General features: G+C 41.3%; 4 protein-coding genes across 9 annotated transcripts; 3 read left to right on the forward strand and 1 right to left on the reverse strand.

Moving 5' to 3' along the window:
* Nucleotides 1-373: 373 nt before the first annotated feature.
* Nucleotides 374-3,714, forward strand: LOC4328427 (protein JASON). The gene is made up of 8 exons (XM_015768803.3): nucleotides 374-513; nucleotides 618-672; nucleotides 792-865; nucleotides 2,024-2,116; nucleotides 2,221-2,264; nucleotides 2,362-3,076; nucleotides 3,160-3,242; nucleotides 3,329-3,714. Exons 1-8 carry the CDS (start codon nucleotides 454-456, stop codon nucleotides 3,372-3,374), a joined length of 1,170 nt encoding a protein of 389 aa, XP_015624289.1. The 5' UTR covers nucleotides 374-453; the 3' UTR covers nucleotides 3,375-3,714.
* Nucleotides 3,715-7,023: 3,309 nt separating this feature from the next.
* LOC4328428 (putative E3 ubiquitin-protein ligase LIN-1) lies at nucleotides 7,024-12,127 on the forward strand. Its single transcript, XM_015768106.3, has 7 exons — nucleotides 7,024-8,095; nucleotides 8,211-8,358; nucleotides 9,501-10,474; nucleotides 10,605-10,749; nucleotides 10,838-11,089; nucleotides 11,192-11,501; nucleotides 11,827-12,127. Exons 1-7 carry the CDS (start codon nucleotides 7,101-7,103, stop codon nucleotides 11,934-11,936), a joined length of 2,934 nt encoding a protein of 977 aa, XP_015623592.1. The 5' UTR covers nucleotides 7,024-7,100; the 3' UTR covers nucleotides 11,937-12,127.
* Nucleotides 12,128-15,456: 3,329 nt separating this feature from the next.
* On the forward strand, nucleotides 15,457-17,749 carry LOC4328429 (O-fucosyltransferase 23). 3 transcript variants are annotated; one of them, XM_066307779.1, is made up of 2 exons: nucleotides 15,457-15,778; nucleotides 15,911-17,749. In XM_066307779.1, the coding sequence occupies exon 2, from the start codon at nucleotides 16,127-16,129 to the stop codon at nucleotides 17,450-17,452; it is 1,326 nt and encodes a 441-aa protein (XP_066163876.1). In that variant the 5' UTR covers nucleotides 15,457-15,778; nucleotides 15,911-16,126; the 3' UTR covers nucleotides 17,453-17,749. The 3 variants fall into 3 exon arrangements, with proteins under 3 accessions (XP_066163876.1, XP_025879026.1, XP_015626337.1); XM_026023241.2 differs by having other exon boundaries at nucleotides 15,923-17,749; XM_015770851.3 differs by having other exon boundaries at nucleotides 16,015-17,749.
* Nucleotides 17,750-18,356: 607 nt separating this feature from the next.
* On the reverse strand, nucleotides 18,357-22,269 carry LOC4328430 (OVARIAN TUMOR DOMAIN-containing deubiquitinating enzyme 11). Of its 4 annotated transcripts, none has more exons than XM_015770856.3 (10): nucleotides 22,161-22,269; nucleotides 21,019-21,217; nucleotides 20,730-20,803; nucleotides 20,598-20,652; nucleotides 20,187-20,261; nucleotides 19,978-20,051; nucleotides 19,836-19,884; nucleotides 19,146-19,230; nucleotides 18,848-18,904; nucleotides 18,357-18,578 (listed from the first exon to the last, which is right to left on the reverse strand). In XM_015770856.3, the coding sequence occupies exons 2-10, from the start codon at nucleotides 21,178-21,180 to the stop codon at nucleotides 18,535-18,537; spliced, it is 675 nt and encodes a 224-aa protein (XP_015626342.1). In that variant the 5' UTR covers nucleotides 21,181-21,217; nucleotides 22,161-22,269; the 3' UTR covers nucleotides 18,357-18,534. The 4 variants fall into 4 exon arrangements, with proteins under 4 accessions (XP_015626342.1, XP_015626341.1, XP_015626339.1 ...); XM_015770855.3 differs by having other exon boundaries at nucleotides 21,019-21,245; XM_015770853.3 differs by having other exon boundaries at nucleotides 22,132-22,269.
* Between the last annotated feature and the right edge of the window lie 370 nt (nucleotides 22,270-22,639).

A 22,639-nucleotide genomic window follows, 5' to 3' on the forward strand; every position in this document is an offset into this window, starting at 1 on the left:
TTCTTGTCCTTGTACTCCCCGATTTCATATTCTAAAATGCTTTAACTTTTTTCTTAGTCAAATAGTTAAAGTTTAACAGAGTATATAAGTAGAACATAGTAGTATTTTTAACACAGAATAAATTATTTTAAAAATATAAATTTAACGCTAGATGTAATAAAACTAATTTGATATTGTTAATATTACTAAATTTTCGAATAAATTTAATAAGGCTAACGATCGTACTCGGCCCATCCAAAGCCCAGGCCCAACAAGAAGTAGAAAATGGGCCCACCACCAAATCTCCCCCTGTCCTTCCCCATCCACTTTCCCTCTTCGTCTCCATTCAATTCAAAATCCCCTCCGCTTCTCCTCCTCTCCCCATTCTTCTCCTGTCTCTCTCGCCGCCTCCAATTCCTCCAAACCCTCATCCTCCTCCTCCGCGGCGGCGGTGGCGACGGCGGCGGCCGCACCATGGGTTGCTTCCTCTCCTGCTTCCGCGGCGCGGGATCCGATCCCGCCGGTAGCCTCCGCGTAAGCCACAGCCCCCTTCCCCCCCGTCGGCTCCCCGATCCGACACCCCTTCGTCTCTGTGTGTGTGTGTGTGTGTGGTGATGATTTTTGCTGCCTTGTTGCAGGATCCGCTCGTGCGGGAGAGCCGGATCGGGGAGGCGTTCCTGGACGACGAGACGAGTGGGTTTTCTCTTCCGTTTTCAACTGGATGCCCTTTGCAATTTTTTTTTTTGTTTTCGCTGTGTACGATCGGATCGGAGCTGAGGGTGTACGGAGGTTTATTTGGTATTTCTCTGCAGAGGTTGAAGCGAGCGGGACGCTGGATGGGGATCGCGGAAATGGCGGAAGCGTCGACGAGGAGCTCTGGCGAGAGGTAGCTGCAACGTTTTCTTCTCTACCTGTTTTTACTGTTGTGTGGCGATTTCATCAGAACTTGGTGGCATATCTCGAAGCACCAATGTTTCTAGAGTGATTTATATCAAAATTGATCCTCATGGTTGGTGAGGAGTAACAAAATTGGACCTGATTGTGTAATCTACAGTGTATCTCATTGTGTTGTCACCTATGTAGTATTGATGTGCTCTTCCAGTGGACTCCCTTGCAGCTTTGTAGGTGCTTGGTTATGCTCTCTCCTTGAGTTGTAGGTTATGCGAAAACGACATTGGTTGCCAATTTTGTTGTTTAGGTCCAAAATTTGGCTCTTAATATAGTCGCGCTTCACTCGATGTGCATAGAATTTACCGCTAAAATTACACCTTAAATCTTTCTGAAGCTATTTTCATGCCTGCACCTATCCTCACAGGCAAAATTAAACTGCAAATTATTTTACTCTTTTTTACTTTAAGAATTTGCAAATGTGTGTTAGGTCACAAATCAGTGTTCAGCTGTCCAGTCCATTACCATGTCAAGTTCTTTTGGCACTAACCTCCTATAGATGGATGAGATAAATAGGAGTAGTTGATAATTCTCTGATTATCAATATTAGTATCCAGATATATATTATGCTACAGTTACACTAGAGTGAAGGCAGTGAGCTTTTTGCAGGTCGGTAGATTATATTTCTATGATGATCACTCGATCAGTTAAGATTATATTCTTCAGATATAATGTTGTACTGATTTTGAGCTGTCAGTGTCTAGTTTTCATTCAAAGTACCATAAAAGAGTTTACTGATGCCCAACTTGCTGTCTGTAGGTTTATGTGCATGATATTGGTTTATGTAGATATATTGTTGCCTCGATCAAATCTATCTTGAGATTGATGCAAACTTTCAACATTCATCACATCTTCTATTTAGTATAACGCCCTTGCACATGCTTAAAGAACTTTGAATGGATGTCCTACATGTACATGTGGTTTGCATTTTCATTGGGCACACTACATGGACCATACCATGTTTTAACTTTCACGGTTCTGCTTTAACAGTTGAACTTCATCAATACATGTTACATTATAATCAATTCTTTTTTTTTGCGGGGACATTATAATCAATTCAACTGAAATTAATTTCATAGCATCTCTCTATAACCAGGCAAATTATCTGAAATCATGTGGTGCGATAGGAGAAACCCCACCAGAAATGCTGAAAGGGTCAAACCAAATCACTGAAGAAGAAACTAATGGGGTAAGGAGTGTGTTTCTGCATCTTTGTTTACTAAAATCGGCTTATGATATCTTTATTTTTTAACACATACTGTAATGACTAATGACACATCATGCATTATGCAGGAGCTTAAAGGAGCAGCGGTGTCTGAAGAAAACTTATCTGAAGGGTAAACAAATACCATCAGTTTTCATGAATATAACAGTATTGAATACTACTGTCACTACCATGGTCACATAACCAATTCTTCCTTTCTTGTGATACAGGTTCAACTGTGATGAGCATAGTGCTTTGAAACATGAACAAAGCGATTCACCTCACCCAACCCCTCTGGTTCTCAGAGGTGATATGCAAACTCCTGGTACACTGAATACTGCATATAAGGAGTCTTTAAGGTCTGGGAAGCGTGCAAGGACCAACAAGCAATTCATATATCCTGTCCTCAGACCTATCGAGAACAAATTACAATGGATGGAACTAAGAGACGACTCTTCACCTATCCTGTCATTCAATCCTCCAAAGAGAAGATACTTGAGCACAGATTGTAGCGCGAAACCTCAAGAGTCCATCACAAATTCAATGGCTACGCAAACAGCGCGAATAACTCCTGCTTCCTTCTCATTTCATGACATTACTGCAGGGCAAGATCAAGGAGTGATATCTCCGGAGGAACATAAGAGTGAGAATGACAGCAGAAAGCTGTTAGATGATGCAGATCAATTGAAATACAACGCAGACAGTGAGAGGAAGGGTGTTGCAAGCCTTTCTTGCTGGCTTAAGCCTCCATCTTCAGCTGGTGGGAGTCAAAGTGACACGGAGGGCAAGGTGGTAAAGCAAAGATGCTACGAGAATAGTGTTTTCACAGACCTGCCTATCTTTACAGCTTCTGGTCTGAACTGGGACAATGACAAGCCTACTCCTGTGTTGCCAAAGGTGTGGGATGGTAACGGTATCCCAAACACAACTACCAAATACAAGGAGGTGAATACTTTCATCCGATGCTCTCTATACCTTGCACTTACTACTTATTTGCCCTACTTACACTGTTGCTTTGCTGTTATCAGGACCAGAAAGTCAGTTGGCACGCAACGCCTTTTGAGGAAAGGCTGATGAAAGTTCTGTCCGATGAGAAACCGCATCATCAAAGGTCTCCTGCTTATGCTCTAATCATACTCTGCAACCTACTGTTACTTGAAATTACTACTAATATTGACATCATGATCCTTGCACCAGGAAAATCAGCGGAAAGCTGATCCAACTTGATGAAGAGACCAACTGAAGACCCTTGCAAGAAGACCATCATCCTCGTAGCATTTGCATCATCATCATCATCCTTGAAACAGTGAATTTTTTGAAAGGGCCCCAGCTTTGGCTAATCTGATATGGACTCTAGCTACAAGCTGCGCATCTTGTCATCTGTACAGCATTCGCAAATAGGGTGTCTGAGCTACATTCTCGTCAAATTTCATTTCGGACCGTTATTGCCAAGTTGTCAACTTAAGTTGTCGTTTGCAACTTTTTGTTTTCCTCTGTAAAGAAGATGATACTTTATCTGCTGTGAACATCAACTGCCGACTGGAGTTTGATAGTAGTATCAATGAAAGAAAACTTCTCGTGTACTCCCTCCTGCGTATTACACTCTACCGTCTAGCCATTCTTTTATTAAAAGAAGTATACCTTTATTTGTCTCTGCTTTTGATTTCTTGTTTTTCTAATATAAGGAAACTATCTAGGACAACCAGAACTGCGAGTTTTTTTTGGTTGTTATTAGTACCTGATACATTTCCATTATTTCTTTTTTGACTTTTTAGGCAACTCATCAGCAAATAGTGGATCAAAGGTAGTAATCCAGTCTCAATGCATTATCACAGTAAGCCAGACTGTAAGACTGTTCCTCTAAGCTGCTAGTGGCAGAACCTGCAAGCCAGAATCTTGTACTACAAAGGAGCAAATAGAGCTTGGAGATGCTAGACACATTCCCCATCAACGCAGCTGTGCTTACAATTATCGCCAAATCATTGAGGTATTTTCGTCGAGTAGCAGCAGACACAGCAAGGCACAGCAACTCAAAGCTGTTCTTGGTTTCTTAGAGAGCTCAAGTTTCAGTCACAGGCTCACAGTAACTGGCTGACCTGACCACATGTTTATAACAGTTTCGCTCTCAGGAAATCTCACCTCAAGACACAGCCACATATCTGCTTCCTGAATCAACCTGATGGATACAGCTCGGCAGTGGAAAGGACATGTTGCATTGCATTGGTCCAGGTTACAGTCTTGCGCTGTGGTGAACACACACTGATGAACAATTGGACATGGCAATTGCTCCTCTACCGAGCAAACTAACTACTAGGGTGGTTGCAGTGTAAAGTCCAGATCACAAAAAATGGCACATTAAATTACATCATCCGGACAGATCATCCTTGTCAGACCAAAACGCATGCAGAGAGGTAAAAAAAAGGGATCAAGAAGTTCAGTAAACTACAGGGAGGCTTACGATTTACAGTGGCATGAAGAGAACAATCCAAGCCGGTGGGTGGAGATTAAAACTGTGGGCTCCCAAATCCCAATCATGGCAAGACTCTGGACAGGCTCTGTCACATTCAGATCAAATCAAACCACCACAAAACAAAACCACAGGCAGTGAATGTACAACTACACCGTGTCACCGTGTCACCAGCCAGATGATCTAGCTAGAGCAGAGAGGAGGAGTAGCAGCATGCAGGTATTCAAATGGTCAGATATTGTAATCCTGAATTCCTGATAGCCTGATGGTTTGCAGCTTGCAGGATCACGGGTACGACTGTTCCTTTGGCCAAAACCCTGCACCTCTCTCACTAAATCCATGTCGTTTTCGTTGCAACTTGCATCCATGTATCAACTGGTTACAGATCTTGCATTTGCAATACTCTTCTCCCCAAGTTGATCCATGAATCTTTCATCCCTAATAAAAAAAACCAAAGGCCGAACTGAACCGCACTGAAGTTTCACAAAACTGAATAAACCATATAAACCGAATGCCCACCCCTAATCCAATATACTTATTATGTACAGAGTACTACATTATATTCTATACTGAATAGTTTCTTGTTCAGAAATACTACTTTGTCGTAGAATATAAGAGATTTTATCCATGTAACTATAAAATCTCTTATTATTCTGAGATGGAGGTAGTAACTTGATATGGAATAGTGCTACTGTTTTATCTTACTGTAGTAGTGGTCACTATGGATCTTTACATTTGAGTTAAAAGGCATGGGACCAATGTGTCTTCTCCTTGGCTCTCCATGCATGGGGTGAGTGATAAGAGTGAGTGCTCTTGCAAAAACCTGATCTCCAGCAAGCAAGCAGACAAAACGCAAGATTGGAACAAATAAATAGCTACACCCATTTGAGTTGGGCAAGATGCCAAATGGTCTCCCTGGCTGCACCAACAGCCTATCAGCATCTAGGCATATTGATCTGCAAAAGGGTCATTACCTTTGCAGCGTTTGTCAACTTGCTGCTTGTCCCTGGCTTTGGCACTTAACTAATTAGCACTCACACACATAATCACGCATCGAGTCACTTAGTTAATCAGCTCAAATTGGTGACTTGAGACAGTTCAACCAACCTCACATGTTAACTTGGATGGCTCTGCTGTGGTTAAATTAATTCTACTGTGGTTAAATTAATCGATTGACCCATGTCGATCGATGGAGGTATGTGGTGTTAAATTGTTAATGTATGCGTTCTTTTTGTGCCTACGTGCATGCAGGCATATCTTTTGGAGATTCGTAGACGTTTTTGCATGCCGTGATGTTCAAGTTGTAGTTCAAAATTGGGAGAGGCTTGTTTCTTCTAGGATTTGGATGTGCTAGCTTGTGAAGAAACCAAGACAAAAGCTGCACATTGTCCTAGCTAGCAAGCATAGCTTCCGCCTCAGATTTCAAATTGTAGTTAGTTTTAGACTCGTGTACAAGAATTCAGAAACAAACACATAACACATATTAGGTGATATTCATATAGAACAGTTCAATTCCAGGTTGTACAGTGCAGAAATATTGAGAAGTCGCTAGCATAAAATTTGAAAGTATATCTTAAGTCTGGATTTTATACTATCAAATATGGTACTCCCTCCATTCTAAATTATAGAAATCTAGTATGTGAAAAGATATATACTAATGATATGAATTTGAAATATGCCTTCTGTCGAGATCGAGATCCATAGTATTAGGATGTTTCCCATCCCATGCTAAATTGCTACTCCCTCTGTTTCATATTATAAGCCGTTTGATTTTTTTTCTAGTCAAACTTTTTAAGTTTGAATAAGTTTAGAAAAATATATTAGTTTTTTAACATAAGACAAACATATTAACTAATTTAATATTTTAAATGTTGCTTAATTGCTCTATAAATTTGATTAAACTTAACAAAGTTTGACTAGTAAAAAAGTCAAACACCTTATAATATGAAATGGAGGGAGTATATTTTAAAATGAAGAGAGTACTTATCAAATACTAGTTCTATAATCACTTGGAGTAACCAGACAAGTGAGGCTACCTTCTTTCGTAAGTGTTGGGTATAAAACGGTGTGAATGATTAGCACACAATTAATTAAATATTAACTTAAAATATGAAAATAAATTAATATAATTTTATTTTTTTAATATATTTTTTTCAAAAAAAAACACCATTTACGATGGAATATGAGTTAGGAAATGGGAGGAAAACAACACACCCTGTGTGTTGGCAGTTGGCACAGAGACGAACACGCTCAGGCTAAGGGGAAAAAACGGAATAGCGAGCCGGTGGCCGTCACCTTCCCCTTGGCGTTGCTGCGTCTGCGTGCGTCGCGCGTGCGCGTGCGCGCGTGGGCCCGAGACTGACAGGTGGGCCCCACCCACCAGCCGCCCACGCTTTAACCCCCTCTCTCCTCTCTCTCGCCATTTACGAGAGCGCGCGCGCGACGCGAGCTGATGCTTCCGCTTGGCCGCCGCGTCGCCGAAGCCGACTACCCGCCGCCGCGATGACCACGACGTCGCCACCAATGCCGCCGATGCTGCCTTCGTCCTCGTCCTCGCTCCGCGACCTGCTCGAGCAGGAGCGCTGCGAGTCCCACGCGCTCGCCGCGGCGCCGCGGCGGGCGCGGTCGGGCAGGCACGCGTCGCCGCCGCCGCAACGCGTGGCGCCGGAAGAGGAGGACGATGGGGGAGGAGGCGCGGCGGCGGTGGGCGCGGTGGTGGCGATGCTGTCGGGGTACGTGGGGAGGTTCGTGAAGGACGAAGGGTTCAGGCGCGGGCTGCGCGAGAAGTGCGCGGCGTGCCTCGCGCCCGCCGCGTCGCGGCGTGGCGCCGGCCACGCCGTGCTGGCCAACCTCGAGCTGGGCATCGAGAGCATCGAGCGCCTCGCCGCCGACGCCGCCTCCGCGCAGGCGCAGCAGCGCGACGCCAAGATCCGCTCCCTCCGCAACTCCATCCGCCTCCTCAGCGTCGTCGCCTCGCTCCACGCGCCGCCGCAGCCGCCGCGCCACGCCGCTCCCACCTCCGCCCCCGCGGCGGCGGAGGCCCACACCTGCGGCGTCCCGAACTCCCACCTCTCCGCCTGCGCGCAGCTCTACCTCTCCGTCGTCTACAAGATGGAGCGCAACGACCACGTCTCCGCGCGCCACCTCCTCCAGGTGTTCGTCGACGCGCCCTACCTTGCCCGCAAGAACCTCCTCCCTGACCTCTGGGACCACGTCTTCCTCCCCCACCTCCTCCACCTCAAGGTCTGGTTCACCGCCGAGGCCGACCTCGCCCCCGACGACCGGAGCCGCCGGATGAAGACCCTGCAGCGGCTGTACAACGATCACCTCAACTCCGGCACCGCCCAATTCGCCATCTACTACAAGGAGTGGCTCAAGTCAGGAGGAGCCGAGGCGCCTCCTCCCCCCTCCGTGCCATTGCCCTCCATGCCCGGAGATTTCGATGCTTGGGACAAGCATTCCTCTTCCCTGCGCAGAAGCTCCATCAACAGAGGCCTGTGGGTGAAAGAAATTGCAATCTTTCCTCTCTCTCTCTCTCTCTCTCTCTCTCTCTCTCTTTTTGGAATGAATCACTTTGTGTGATTTTGTATCAAGATTATCTGAATTTTGCAGGTACAATGCGGTTTTCGGCACGGCGATGGAGCAGGAAGATGTCAAAGATACGAAGCTGGAAGATGACGAGATGTCCCAATTGGTTCTTGAGACTGATGTTGAATTGGAGGATAATCCAGGTTGCTTGAAGATGGGGAGGATTGCTCATGTGAGTCAACAGTTGCTTGCTTTCAGTACACTGATTAGCCTCATAATTGTGCTTATATTCTCTTGGAGTCTCAAATTAGTACCAGCATGTTTTAGACATGAGACAAATTATGGTCACTCATTGCATTCTGATAATTAAGTTGGTGTCAAGGAGACAGCTGGTTGAGCTCCATGAATTGTTTTTGTTTTCTCTAGTGTGGGGACAATAAAATTTTTTGTCTGCATTTCGAGTTATTTAAGTGCTAGGCGCCTAGGCCTAATTCGGTATCTAGCTGCCAGTAAACTGAACACCGTGTCTTTTGTGCCTCACTTGATTTACTCTTGCCAAGTAAGTACGCCAGTAAGTAAATTTGGTTTAGAATGTGCCAATGGTTTTCAAATTTTGTTACCGTTTTTCTGAATCTTGCTGTTCATATGGTTGGATTATCCATTCTATTGGAAGTGCACTTTCTGTAGAAATACATAATTTTGTCTTTGCTATCTTCCTAAACTTAATATCTTAGCATTCTATCCTTATCTAGCATAGAGGAAACAAAAGTATTGCAGAATTCAAGCAGCAGGCAAGGATTCATCCGTGTAGATTCTTTTTGTAGTCATTTTCTTCAAAAAAGAAAAGGATTGTTTTTGTAGTAAACTAGACTAGAGTGTGGCTGCAAATACAAAAGGGAGTTATGTTGTAAAAAAACATACTTGCAATCTGAACCTATTCTCTTAGTGGGACACTTTTACAATGATTTTAAATGCAGAGAAGGTGAAACTAGATGCATAATATTCATTCTTGGACCTGAATTATGATGGGCTAGTCTCTAGTTATAACTTATTACCAAAACATGCGAAATTGGGTCAAATGTTGAATTCAGAGTATCAAAACAGCCTTTGAATATGAAACACAATTTCAATTCTTAATTCTAATCTTAGTTCAGAGATCCAAACGGGTGTAAGGAGAAACAGCCCCATTTTGATATAATTGCGACAGCTTTAGAGCCTATGCCTACCTGGTGCATTTACCATTCCTTGACATTAATGTTTGAAGCATGCTAATAAGTTCTGATGTTCATTTGCCATAGAAGCTGAATAGTTCAACCCCGTGTAAATGTATATACCCTTGAAGTTATTTAATTTGTGCCTGTTTTGAGTAGACAGAGTAACATGGGGCTCCAAGAAAAGCATTCCGTTATTCGGAAAGAAGGCAATATTCCAGAAACAGCACCAACACCACGGAAATCCTATTCTCTCCGACTTTTCTCGTGTCGTGGAGATCTAACCAGGAACGTCATCAACCATCCTAAGATACCAAAGAAGGAAGCCGTGTCTGTCGAGAAAGACCTAGAATGCAGTGAGCTAACAATGAATCTAGAACGAGCAGTTTCCATGGTATCTAGTTCAGACAGTCTTACGCAGTGCGAATATGCTGTGCAAGAAGTTGCCAGAGCATGTTCAAATTTGCGAGAAGATCCAAACCTTGGAACTTGGCTGTCATGTCCATCCTTTATTCAAGGGCTTCTCGAAGTCACATTCACTTCCAAGGATGATCTAGTGCTGGAGTGTGCAATTTTGATTATCGGAGAGTTGATTTTAAGCAATGAGGTGAATAGACAGATTGTACTTAATGCAGATCCACAACTTGAAGTTTTCTTGAGACTTCTGAGAAGCAAAGAGTTGTTCCTTAAGGCAGCTATAGTACTTTATTTGATGAAGCCTAAAGCTAAGCAAATGCTGTCATTGGACTGGATACCACTTGTACTGCACATATTGGAGTGCGGGGATGAGGTGCAATTTCTGTCTTCTGTGAAATGTGCTCCAAAAGTAGCTGCATTATATTTCCTAGATCAGCTCCTTATGGGATTTGACGTTGATAGAAATGTTGAGAATGCAAAGCAGATGATTGCTCTTGGTGGTTTGGACCTGCTCATGAACAGAATCGATGGCAGTGATTCCCGTGAGAGCAAAAAATGCATCTCTCTCTTGACGTCATGTATCCAAGCAGATGGCAGTTGTCGACACTATTTAGTTGATAATCTGAAGAAGGAACCTATTGTTCAACTTCTAGTAGGAAATCAGAAGAAGGCTAGTTCTGCTGCCCTTAACTTGCTGAGTGAACTAGTCTGCCTTAACAGGTACAACGATTATACACTTCTGATAAGGTGTACACCGTTAGAATTTTTTTAGATAATGGTGCATACTGTTAGATTCATGTCTACTAAAACATCCTTTGTATTGAACTTGCTTCTTAACTTCTTAAAACAGAACAACCCAGATTTTGGAGTTCCTCAAGGAGCTGAAAAATGGTGGCTGCTTGAATACAATGCATATTCTATTGGTCTATCTCCAACAAGCTCCTATTGCCCAACATCCTCTAGCAGCTGTCATGTTACTCCAGCTTGATCTCCTGGTAACATCTTGAAAGACAAATCTTTTCTTCCTTTGCCGAGCCACATGTTTCGTATTTGTACATTCCCCATATAACAGTATTCTTGTAGGGAGATTCTTCGCAGTACAGCGTTTACAGAGAGGAAGCGATTGATGCCATGGTAGCAGCTTTGGAGCATGGTTCACACAGCAGAAAGTTGCAAGAACAGTGTGCTCGAGCTCTCTTACTCTTGGCAGGGAGGTTTTCATCCTCAGGGGAACCGATCGCGGAAGCATGGCTACTAAAGAGAGCGGGACTAGATGACTCCCTATCCGAATCCTTCCGGAGAACAGAGATATTCAAAGATAAGAGTGCAAGGGTGGTACGTTCTCATGCTAAAAAAAAACTAAATTCTATAGTTCATACCTTATAATTTGGTCTTGAAGCTAGGTTCTATTAATCTCTATGCTGTCTAAATTACCAGGAAGAAGAAAAGATAGTTGAAGAACGGCTGAAGAAACTTGCGCTCATGTTGCTAAACAGTGGGAACAAAAAGTTCCTCACAGCGCTGTCAAACTGCATATCTGACGGAATCCCTAGTTTGGCTCGAGCGTGCCTCATCACTGTAACATGGATGAGCAGCTCACTCTCCCCGCTGCACGGGTGCAACACGTTCCAGCCTTTAGCTTGCTCCATTCTTGCGACTAAGCTTGTAGATAGCCTAAGCTATGACAGAGTTTTGGAAGAGAGGGTGCTTGCTTCACTGTCACTGTTGAACCTTGTGAGACATCCAGGTATGTTTCTTTTGGTCATCTCCAACATGTTCTTGAAATGGAATTTCTTAATTTTTTTCTCATACAGTTTCACACTTTCTTTAGGCTACAATTTTCAAACTTGATACAGTCGGTACACAGTCATTTCTGTACATAAATTTTACTGCTCTTGTGAATTTTTTTTAAAAAAAATGCTTTCAGTGGACTATTATAAACTTGTCTAAGAAGAGCAGAACACTGTTGTTTCCATAGCCATGTAACTAGGAAGCTCCATTTCTCGTAATAAGATTGCATCACAATTTCGCTTCAAGCCTCATTGTTTTAAGGCAACCTTTCATTGTCACAGAATGTTTGGAGAAGCTTTACCCACTGAAGAAAGACACAGTAGAGTCATTGCAAGATCTTGCAGAAGTGACATGGACTGCAAAGGAGCTCCTTTTCGCATGCTGTAGATGACAACCATCTGAAGAGGAACAGTTTCTCAGTCTCCAAGAACAGTGTTTCAATATGGGATTAGTGATTGCTTAATTACACATTTCTTTTTTCTTGATATGTAAAGCACTAGAGTTTCTTTCCCTTGTAAAGAAGAATCTGGCAATGGCTTTCTTTCATATGCTGTACATTGTGATAATTCGTTCGTTCTGGTCTCTGCTTGCTGTGAGCAATCTGATAATTCGTTCGCTCTGGTCAGTGAGGCCTCTTACTACGACATGTGACACGGTGAGGACACACATCATGTTGTGAGACTAGAAAATCTACGGAGTTGCTAGAAATATGGCGCTATATGCTATAGTCGATTTTTTTTTCAGCCACTTACACAGTAGTTACACCTTATTTACACCCCACTTACATATGTAATTAGTATGTAATTTTCGAATTTACATATGTAATTTTAGTACTTACATATGTAATTTTGAGACTTACATTGTAAATACACTAAAATTACATATGTAATTTAGTGACTTACAATGTAAATACATGCCGACTATTTTTTGATGAAAAGTATGACGCCATAAATATAGCTACACCCAAAGTCTATATTTTCTCCACCAATATTTTAACTATATTTTTTAGAAACACAATATGAATGCATGTGCATGCGCACACACCCCTATGGCCCTATAAACGTGTACATATACAATCCATCCTTATAAAGCACATCCGAGAAACTGATCGTCATATCTTGAGCTACTTTTAAAGATATACCGAGCTAATATTGTATTTTTCTCACAAAAAGTTTAACTTTATTTTCTCTCCTCGCTCCATATCTAGACACCGCTACCAATTCGCTTGATCTATCTATTCTCTCCACCGCTAGCTGGTCTAACTCGCTAATTCCATCCAATTCCTGTTACCAGTTCTCCTAGGTTTTTATATAGATTGAGATGGTAACTCTAATTTTTAATTTTAAATGCTACAATAATTTATGTGTGTTTTGACAGGAAAATATGTAGAAAATAGCTCCTTTCATTTCCCTATCAAGAAAAAGCTTTTCCCTTGTTCCTACTACATGGAGAAGACACGCACACAGTGCACACCCCTACAAATGTACAATATTTGTCCAACTCTGCAATATAGCCTATTCGATTAATCGGAGAATGTAATAAAACTGTTAGACAATAACAAGTTAATATTGTATACAAATTGTGTGGACATCCTTCTCTCCTCTCCTTCCAGAACCCACCTAGCATGAAGCAACTTATAAGGTTTCTCTATTGCCTAAAATTTGAATTTTTTTTTTCAAACCTTCTAAAGTAATTGGTTATGTTTATAGAACACTTATTATCATTTGTATGAGATGCAATTGATGTATGGAACAACATTGTACCATGTATATATGAATAGATAAATGATTTATTTATTTGTCTAATTGTGTTTTCTATTGTAATGATATGCATCTAAATCAATCTTCTAATACATAAATTAAGCCAACAGAATGGCATGACTAGTCGTTCAACTCAACACTGTGAACTTACAAGAACTAGGTTGCTAACATCGTGTCATGGTAAATAAAAATTTAGGGTAGTTTCACTTCAGCATCATTTACATGATCAATATCTTGATATCTCTGTAATTCGGATGGCTGTTGAGAATGGTACTCCAACTCTAAGTTCAATCTATTCATCTCATCGTCTATTTTAGAAAGTATCATCAAATTAATAAAACTAGTTATAGGATTCAGAAAGTGTCATCTCTTGTTTTGCTTCTCTAAATCAGAAAACAGATTCCACACATTGAAAGTATCATCCATTGCTTTGTTCTAACCATCTGATGTGAAGGTTGAAGTGAAGTAACATAAACAGTATATAATTGAGGGGGGGGGGAGGGCACATCCCCCTTCCTCATTTTCTCATTTTTCACTCTCTTATCCTCTAGTCACCGATGCCGCCGTTGCACAGTCATGGAAACCAAGATTACTGAAAGATTTATAGAAACCATGGCGATTTATCTCATTTACTCCCAATTCTTTTACCACCAAAGGATAGAAACCATGGCTATTTTTGGGATTGTCTTTATAGAAACCATAACGATTTTTCTTCTCCTTCACTCTGCAAATCCTTCAGTCTCTAACAGGCGTTACACAATTATGGGGAAATGAGTGAAGCTGCCATTGACTAATCATGGGGAATGACGACTAAGACCACGAGTCATTCATTTTTTTTCCTTATTTACTCCAGTCCTTTGCCATTGCCTAGTCATGAGAATTGTGACCAAGACCACCAAAGGTTCTATCATCGAGATATTTAACTATTTACCATTGAACTCAAATATCATATATACATCATGAGGAGGTCCACATGTCATTGATATACTCCCTCCATTCCTTTATAGATGGCAGCCATGCCTAATGCACATATCACAAGGCAATAAACTGTTGATCTGGATAATTACTAAAATGCCCCTAGCTCTAGATAGAAAATGCAATGACCAGGCACCAAAATGTGTCTAACCATGAGAACCTACCGGGCTGCTCAAATCCCAGTTGAGATGAATGGAGAAAGATGGAGCAGACTATAGACTCTTCTTAGGGTATGTTTAGTTCACGCCAAAATTAGAAGTTTGGTTGAAATTAGAACGATGTGATGGAAAAGTTGTAAGTTTATGTGTGTAGGAACGTTTTAATGTGATGGAAAAGTTGAAAGTTTGAAGAAAAAGTTTGGAACTAAACAAGCCCTTAGTGAAAATGAAAGACTTTCTGATTGGACCCACAAAGGGCAAAATTGGAAAATGGCATAGTAGGAATGTTGCAGTGCCAACTATTTTGGAACAAATGAAGTAGTCATGGCTGCCAACTACAAAGGAATCGAGGGAGTATGGGTGAAAAATAGTTAAATGGTTGTTTATAGTGTAGCTAAAATAAACTTACCAAATTTTAGCAGCGCCAAAATTTTGGTAAATTGGCAATATTACCAATTTTTTTTAAGGATTTCCTATCTATTTATCAAAGTTTGGCAAGAAACTAAGTGTATACACATCTTTGGCAACTTTTTTAAAAAAAAAGATCCTCATCGGTAAGTATATTCGTAGGCTGATCAGCCAATTAAGCCTTTTTCAATTCAAACAAAGCCATTCCATCTGTTGGCTTAATTGATTAATTTGCTGGACGAGGAATCTTCTATGTCTGGTGCTTGTATCTCCTAGTTTGTGGTATTGGGATTTTTATCTTCTAGTATGTATAACCACTAGAGAGTTCACAAATTAGCCACCCCTAATAATCCAACTTACTTGTGGGTAATGATCCAACTTACTTGCGGGCCTCACTGTGTTTGGTTGATAAGCCTAAGCCCAAGCCTCAGCCAAACAAGCTATCCGATAAGACCTTGGTATGTTTAAAATGGCATCAATCTTAACCGCCCCTAAATGCCAAATAACATTACAGTACAATCTTTTAATTTTCAAAAAGAAAAAAAAGTCAAGACTAAAAATGGGCTAATTACCATCTTACCCTTCTTCCTCCTCTCTCTCTCTCTCTCTTGCTTCCATTTTTCTCCTTCCTTCCTTCCCGCACGCACGCACGCACCTACCCTCCTCCGCCATCGATCGTGCTCCGATCTGCGCCGCCGAGCCGGACCTCCGCGCGGCGACGGCGGCGGCTTTCCGGCCGGCGAGAGGGCCCTCGTGGGCGGCACGTCGTGGACCACGGCCCCCGCCCAGCGTTAGCCCCTTCCCCCCTGCGCTCGCTGGGTCCTTTGCTCGATCGCTTCTCGATTCCCCGGGTCGCCTGCGTCGATCTCCATCCCGCGGGGACGAGCAGCTGCGCCGGCATCCGCTGCTTCCGACGCATCCTCGCTTCGCTGGTGAGCATCCAATCCGTTTTTTTACCCCGCACTTGTCGAATTTGCGTTAGCCCTAGCTTGTCTGGTAGATCTGGAATCCGCTTTTCTCTTCGCCTTTTGCGTTAACCCTAGTACGTACTGATACCAGTTTAGTTTTGATCCCAGGAAAATTTGGTGGGCCCTGAAGAAAGTAGTGAATTCTGATTGGATTGGTTGATTTCTGGTTCATCCATCCTAAATGTGGTTTGCATTTTCAGGGAGATATGTGTTTGTCATGCTCAAAATGAGGTGGTAAGGGGATAATCTACATGCAATGCTGGGTGGTAAAAAGGTTCACTCTAGGAGAGATTGGTTTAAACCATTGCTTCAATGAACATCATACTAGAACTCAACCATCTCAAGCAGGTCAGCTTGCCGACGCGGCCTGTCGTTTGCAAAGGCCTTTTTATAGTGATTGCGCTTATTGTGCTGAGGGCAATCGTATCCCCGTTTCTCGCCGTTAACCCGTCCGAGAAGGAGGGTTTTTACGATCCGACAGCCGATTTGCTGCCTGGGATTAGGCGAGGCAAGTTCATTGAGGTTCCACAGATTATATGGGGATTGAACAATCAGAAGATTGCGTTTGCCAGGGCGTGCTTGACTGCGAGATTCCTGAACCGGTCTCTGCTCATGCCTAGTTTGAGTGCTTCGCTTTTCTACAAAGAGGTTGACTTGCTGCGACCAATCACTTTCGACAAGGTGTTTGACTTTACCAAGTTCAACGCCCGTTGCCAGGGGTTCGTAAGGTTAGCTCGCTATTCAGAAGTTTCTAATCAAACCAAGCCTTTCAAACTCCAAAAGGGAAGTGGTAGGAGGTGGACCGTGGAGAAAGACTTGGATCAGCTACTACAGTACAGAAGGGGTGAGGCAGATGACTCTGAAGTCATTGAAATCATCGGGAAACATCCATTTTTGTGGCCTGATCACTGGCCAGTGAAAGACTATGCCAGAATTTTCGATTGCCTTGCGTTAGTTCCGGAGATAGAAACTGAAGTGGTTAAGGCCATATCCAAGATTAGAGAGGCAGGCATAAAAGCAAGACATGAGGCTGGTATTTCTCATAATAAGCACGTGAAAGATGGTACAATGAATCCACCAGTGCCATACATTGCCGTCCACATGAGAATAGAAAAGGATTGGATGATCCATTGCAAGAAATGGGAGCAGCGTTCCAATTCAAAGGAAATTTGCAGCAGTAAAGAAGAGATCATTCATAAGGTCTCACAGATCACTGATCTACGTAGGCCAGTTGTGGTTTATCTTGCAGTAGCTGACAGCCTTCTAGAAGATGATTCAATAACTAGCGGTTGGAGGGTGGGTATGGTTGCTTTTGAGAAGAAGAGACTTGGAGTTACTGACATCTACAATAGGCAACCTTATCTTATAAAGTCCGCTATTGACTTTGAGGTATGTGCGAGAGCGGATGTGTTTGTAGGCAATAGCTTCTCAACATTTTCCAACCTTGTGGTGCTGTCAAGAACACAAAGGCTATATAACATGGGAGAGGCAAGCTCATGTGGAGAGAATGTCGGGCTTTCATCCTATGCCTACAATGTTATTGGAGACGATGGCGGGCCACAGAGATGGATGACAGATATGTCAGACACAAGCCTCCAAAACTTGAGTTACGGAACGAACAATATCTCATGCCACTGACTTATGACATAAAACACTTGACTGAACACGATCACACACACAAGGATAATTCTTGGGAGAATTTTAGCTACAAACAGAGGAACATGTTAGAAGGTTGATATTGGCTGCCACACTTGAGAGAGACTTTGGCCAAGAATTGTCTGCAGACCTTTGTGAGTGTATACAAAAACTGTTCTCTGAAGAACATTGACTTGTATTGAACAGTCTTTAGTTTGTAAAGTTAAATGTTGTGTGTTACTTTGTCTTCCTCCGTAACTTTTAATGTTATGGTTTCAAAAGAGCAGCTTCATACTGGAATTTGATGGTGTCACTTTTCGCACGCATTTGCATGAGGTGTATTTATTTGTTTGCAGTGTTCCGACTTAACAAACTCTTGATCACGAGTACTGTGATAGCTTCCCTGAAATATTCTCTTTGGGTTAGTATTGTCTCAACACAACTTAGTTGAAATCTTACTGTGGTAAGAAAGAGGGCTGGTTGATCCAGATTGATTTAACTTTGAAAATGAGCAATATTCGGTGTTACAGAAGAAAAAACTTATTTTGGCCCATTTTCATCAAGGATAATTTAGAATTGAGAAGAGACGAGTTGGAACTTGGAACTCGAACAATAGTCTACCACTGATACTTCAGGTTTAACTGTAGTCTATCATCTTAAAGAGAAGGGGCATTTTGTTTATTTGATCAGACAAAGTATCAGAATGGCATGATCGAGCTGTTCTTCCAGTGATTCTAGCGTGAATTTCTGTAGATGTTTTTTTGTAACATAAATTAATAAAACTTGCATGTCGAACCTTTTTTTTTACTTGAATTGCATGTTGAAACCTGATGTATATATTTATACATTTTGGGATCTTTCCCTCTTCTTTTTTTTTTTTACTGAAACAGGCCTTCAGAAAAGGAGATGAACAAACAGCATTTCACTGTACATAAGCTTACAAAGTTTGCTCCCGAGTTACAACTTACAGCATCAGCAATGACAGAAAATGAGCGAAGTGAAATGAAGTTACAGCTGCTACTAGATTGAGTGAGAAGAACAATGGCAGGTACAATTCCAAGAATTGCCATAGGCTATCTACCTACTTAGAACAGCCAGTGCTTCTTTCTGGTCTTGCGATTTGGAAGATCTGAAAGTGAAGAATATATTATGAGCATGAGGGAACTAATCATTAATGCAGAATTATCCCAGCAGAAATTGCTGAAATACATGGATAGTAGATACCAACTAGCAGAATAACCACACCATTATTTTTTTCCCTTCAAAATAACACACGAGTAGTGCGTGTGCGCAATGAAAAACGAATAGAAGAATAGAAATGTTTTGTGAAAATAGCAAGTAGGGAACCTTTCTTGCCCGAAGAGAAAGAAGGTACAGATCACAGAAAACAACACTCACCTTCAGTTGCATACAAGGAATTGTAGTGCACCTCACTCCAGAAGCTTAACCAAAGCTCTGCAGAAGGAACCAAGGGAATGATCAAACACCAAAAATATATATTGGGATTTACATTTACCAACCCATGCGGATACTGCGTACATGGATTTAGTTTGCTAAAAGCAGGCAAAGATTTACAGAATGAAGGATATCACAAGTATTGAATAATATAAAAAACATCATGACAACACAAAATAGAAAATGTGACCTCAAAGTTCTCAAAGATCTCAAACAAGATATCAAAGTTCTCAACTCTAACCTTTTGTGGGAGTGGCACCTCTGGGGACTATCTCGATTAGGCATGTGTCTCTAAATGATGTCAGCAGGCAAATCTTGGCAGCAAACTAATTTAACAGATAAAACCGTGTTAGTACATGATGCCTACTAATATTATAACAATGGAGTACTGGCAACTTGTTATTGTCAAGGAACATGATTTTGAAAACATGTTATTTGAAATTTCAAAATTTAGAGAGAAATGTGAATTGCAGGCTTAGGGATTGCTTAATCATCAGGAGTATAATCAACTAAATATGAAAAACATGGTGTTGAGCTGTTCATTGAGAATTTGAGAAGAACGGAGATGATAGGAGATGGCACTTGTATCTTTTACTCAACAAGAATGGAACAGTAACGTAAATGTTTTCAGAAAGATCACTATACTATAGACACAAGGAACCAATAATGGAAAAAAAGAACCCCATCATCCAATTCCACTTAGAAAATTATAGCACAGGTTCCTCTAAAAATAATAGCTATAAAATAAACAAACAATTTTTTTTAGAACAATATATTGTTAGGTTACAACTTGACAGAGTTTTGTGAACAAGAAAGCATCGGATTAAACTATCGTTAGAACTAAGTCACAAGATAAATAATGTCAAAACCTACAGTTAGAAGGTATTTTCTCATAACAAACCAATCAGCCATCTTGAAAGTGCTATGTTACCCGGTCTGCAGCCGCTTGTAAGGTCACATGATCTCCCCATTCTCCAGATCTACAATTGCGTAAATAAAATGCTTTAAATAAGGACATAAACAGCAAGTTAAAAGTTTTACATGACAGGTGTGTTGTTGTTAAGAACTAGAACCTTTTCATTTTCTTCAAGTACACCTTATATTCCATCGGTACATAGCCTTCATAGTGTTTCCTGAATTCCTTTAGCTAAACCAGAGAGATAGTAATTCAGCATAGAACATATCAAGAAACTAGATTGATGATGTAACTAAGTTAGAGACTTCTTTATTTGCAAAACAAACAAGTTTTGCTAAGGAATTAGTGAAAGAGTTATGGAACTACCTGCTTCACGACTGACTTCCTCACATGTTTGTGATAGTCAGGATTGCGGAATATCTGATCTGCCAAAGCTCGGAACTGTAAGGGGAAAACACATGACAGAAATAAGGACTGGTTGGAGACACACATCGAAAACTTGACCTTGCAGATGAACTGAAATAGGATCATAACACTCTTTTGAAAGAGGACATTATGGAAATATATCACGCAAGTTTATACAGGAAAGGAGATGTGCTAGATTATTATAGTAACTAAATTCAGAATAAATCCAAATAATATAATTTGCCGAGAATATCATATTATACAGTCAATAATGAGATAGATGACTTCTCCAAATGTAGTAGAAATGCCTTTTAAATAGTTTTTTTAAATTATACCTATGGTAATTATACAAGCAAGTAAAAAAATAGTAACCTGACAATTTCCGTCTCCTTCAATTTGGAATTCAGCTAAGCCATAAGTGCCCAATCTGAGAAAAAAAAAAGAAAGTCAGGTAAATGAAGGAGACATGAATCAGGGAAAAAGTAAAGAAAACAACACAAATACCTTTCCAGTAATGTTTCATGGTCTATTGTTGCATTATTAACATCAGGAATTTGCCCATTAACTCGAGGAGTGTGCTGCCAATGAATATATCAGTAACTTGGTACAGGGGAATTAGCACAGTAGCACTATAACTTGCAGAGTAATCATGGAGGTTATATGGAGCATATATCAAAAATAGTATGTTCGTTACTAGGCAAGTTCTCATGCTAGATAGCTAAATAGCCGAATAACTCCCGTCAAAGACACCAAAACTATCAAAAAAGACATATTCAAAAAAATAGACTAGTACCGGGATAGAATCTAAGTGGGAAAGGCGTTTTCCAAGACTCCGTCCACTGTTCTTTGCTTCAGTTAAAAGGGTACCAACTGTCACATCCTCCTCACTCTCCTGAGTACTGGTGCTAAGACTTGAGCAAGAACTTTTGCTAGCATGATCCTGTTGTTCAGACATGCTACCTCAGAGGGAGCATTGAAAATATATGGATTGGCTGCAGGTTCCAAAGGAAAGAATCAGTGCTGCAATATAAAAAAAAATCAACAGTTAAGAGCATACATTTGCATAATAACATGGACAGTAAGTACAATATTAAAGAAACTGATGGCAAGTACTCCTAGCAAACAGCAAAGTGTTCAGACACAACACTGAATGGCTTCTATGCTGGAATTACCTACCTAAATATTCTAATATCAACATTGGAGCATACATATTACACAGCTGCTAGCTCAAAAAAAAAAACATATTACACATCTGGCTCCACCAGATGATTTCTTGTATCCAGCATATTTGTTGCAAAATAAACTCGCTGAGCTACAAATGCCATTGATTGTCTCATTGGTATAAACCAGTAAGGACACGCAAAGAACTGAAGTAGTAGAAACGATGCACCAGAATGCCAGATGATAAGGCAACTAATTTCCAAGAAAACGAGACAATTGTCAACTGGGTAACTGGAAGGCCCGTTCCTCACACGGCAACACTACTAATCAAACGAGATAAATCTGATATTTTCAGAGAAGCAAAAATTTCACACGCCTCCTTGCACTACCGATTTACTGGAGGAAACTACGAACTCTCTGAACAATACCCAAGCTTTAGCTAACCGTCCAAGAATTATACCACACAAAAACTGTACCAATGAAGCCATGGATCTGAGCTTGCAACTTGGAACGGACTCCCTGACCGGACAAAAAGGACACCCACAAAATTACCATTTTTCCGGGAACTACAAGGCAAAAAAAGTTGTACAGATGATGGGTAGACCTAACATTGGAGCATGGGAGTTCAACTGAATCCCCAATTTTTTTCTTTTTAACAGAAACTGCTAGTTCTGCTACAAATACAAGAACAAGCACGCATCAAAGAAATCCAGAAAACTAGAAGGGTTAACTGAAAGGAACCAACCAATCCAACTTCAGGTGGCTATCCCGCACCTTGCTGGTTCTTGCCGGCCGCGCGCGGGAGGAGGAGGAGCTCTGGCTCGCGCAGCAGCAGATCGGCAGCAGAGAGGAGAGGAGAGGAGCGCGATGGAGAAGAAGATGCGGGAAAGAAAGAAAGAAAGAAAGAAAGAAGCAAAGCAAGGCAACAGAAGAAAATGGAGGGGAAGGAGGGCATTTTGGTCATTTTACCTTTTTTTTTTAACTATTCTCCTAATGTACTTCTAGGAGTGTTTGACTGGTTGCAAGTTGTATAACTTGCACTCCAAATGTCAAATTTGGTGATCCATCAGTAGAGTCAAAGCAACAATTTTGCAAGGGCTATAGCTTTGCATTGGGATTTTTATTTTTATTTTTTCGGGGATATGCAAAGTGCTTTTTCTTTAATTAAGATTAGAAAAAAAAGTGATTCTACAGAACAAAGTATGTAAAAAAAGAGAAAAGGAGGATGGTAGATTAGGAAGGCCGATTATCTC

This window comes from Oryza sativa, chromosome 2, assembly GCF_034140825.1.
Source record: "Oryza sativa Japonica Group chromosome 2, ASM3414082v1".
Classification (NCBI taxonomy): Eukaryota; Viridiplantae; Streptophyta; class Magnoliopsida; order Poales; family Poaceae; genus Oryza; species Oryza sativa.

What these genes read in the sequence shown, in the direction of transcription:
- LOC4328429 (XM_066307779.1), top strand. Translation starts at nt 16,127, where the DNA reads ATGAACATCATACTAGAACTCAACCATCTCAAGCAGGTCAGCTTGCCG.
- LOC4328427 (XM_015768803.3), top strand. Translation starts at nt 454, where the DNA reads ATGGGTTGCTTCCTCTCCTGCTTCCGCGGCGCGGGATCCGATCCCGCC. An exon ending in CTGAAGAAGAAACTAATGGG is followed by an intron (nt 2,117 to 2,220) that starts GTAAGGAGTGTG and finishes TGCATTATGCAG; the next exon opens with GAGCTTAAAGGAGCAGCGGT. An exon ending in GAGAAACCGCATCATCAAAG is followed by an intron (nt 3,243 to 3,328) that starts GTCTCCTGCTTA and finishes TCCTTGCACCAG; the next exon opens with GAAAATCAGCGGAAAGCTGA.
- LOC4328430 (XM_015770856.3), bottom strand. Translation starts at nt 21,180, where the DNA reads ATGTCTGAACAACAGGATCATGCTAGCAAAAGTTCTTGCTCAAGTCTT. An exon ending in AAGGAGACGGAAATTGTCAG is followed by an intron (nt 20,262 to 20,597) that starts GTTACTATTTTT and finishes TTCCCCTTACAG; the next exon opens with TTCCGAGCTTTGGCAGATCA. An exon ending in TTCCTTGTATGCAACTGAAG is followed by an intron (nt 18,579 to 18,847) that starts GTGAGTGTTGTT and finishes CTTCACTTTCAG; the next exon opens with ATCTTCCAAATCGCAAGACC.
- LOC4328428 (XM_015768106.3), top strand. Translation starts at nt 7,101, where the DNA reads ATGACCACGACGTCGCCACCAATGCCGCCGATGCTGCCTTCGTCCTCG. An exon ending in AGCTCCATCAACAGAGGCCT is followed by an intron (nt 8,096 to 8,210) that starts GTGGGTGAAAGA and finishes TGAATTTTGCAG; the next exon opens with GTACAATGCGGTTTTCGGCA. An exon ending in GAACCTTGTGAGACATCCAG is followed by an intron (nt 11,502 to 11,826) that starts GTATGTTTCTTT and finishes TCATTGTCACAG; the next exon opens with AATGTTTGGAGAAGCTTTAC.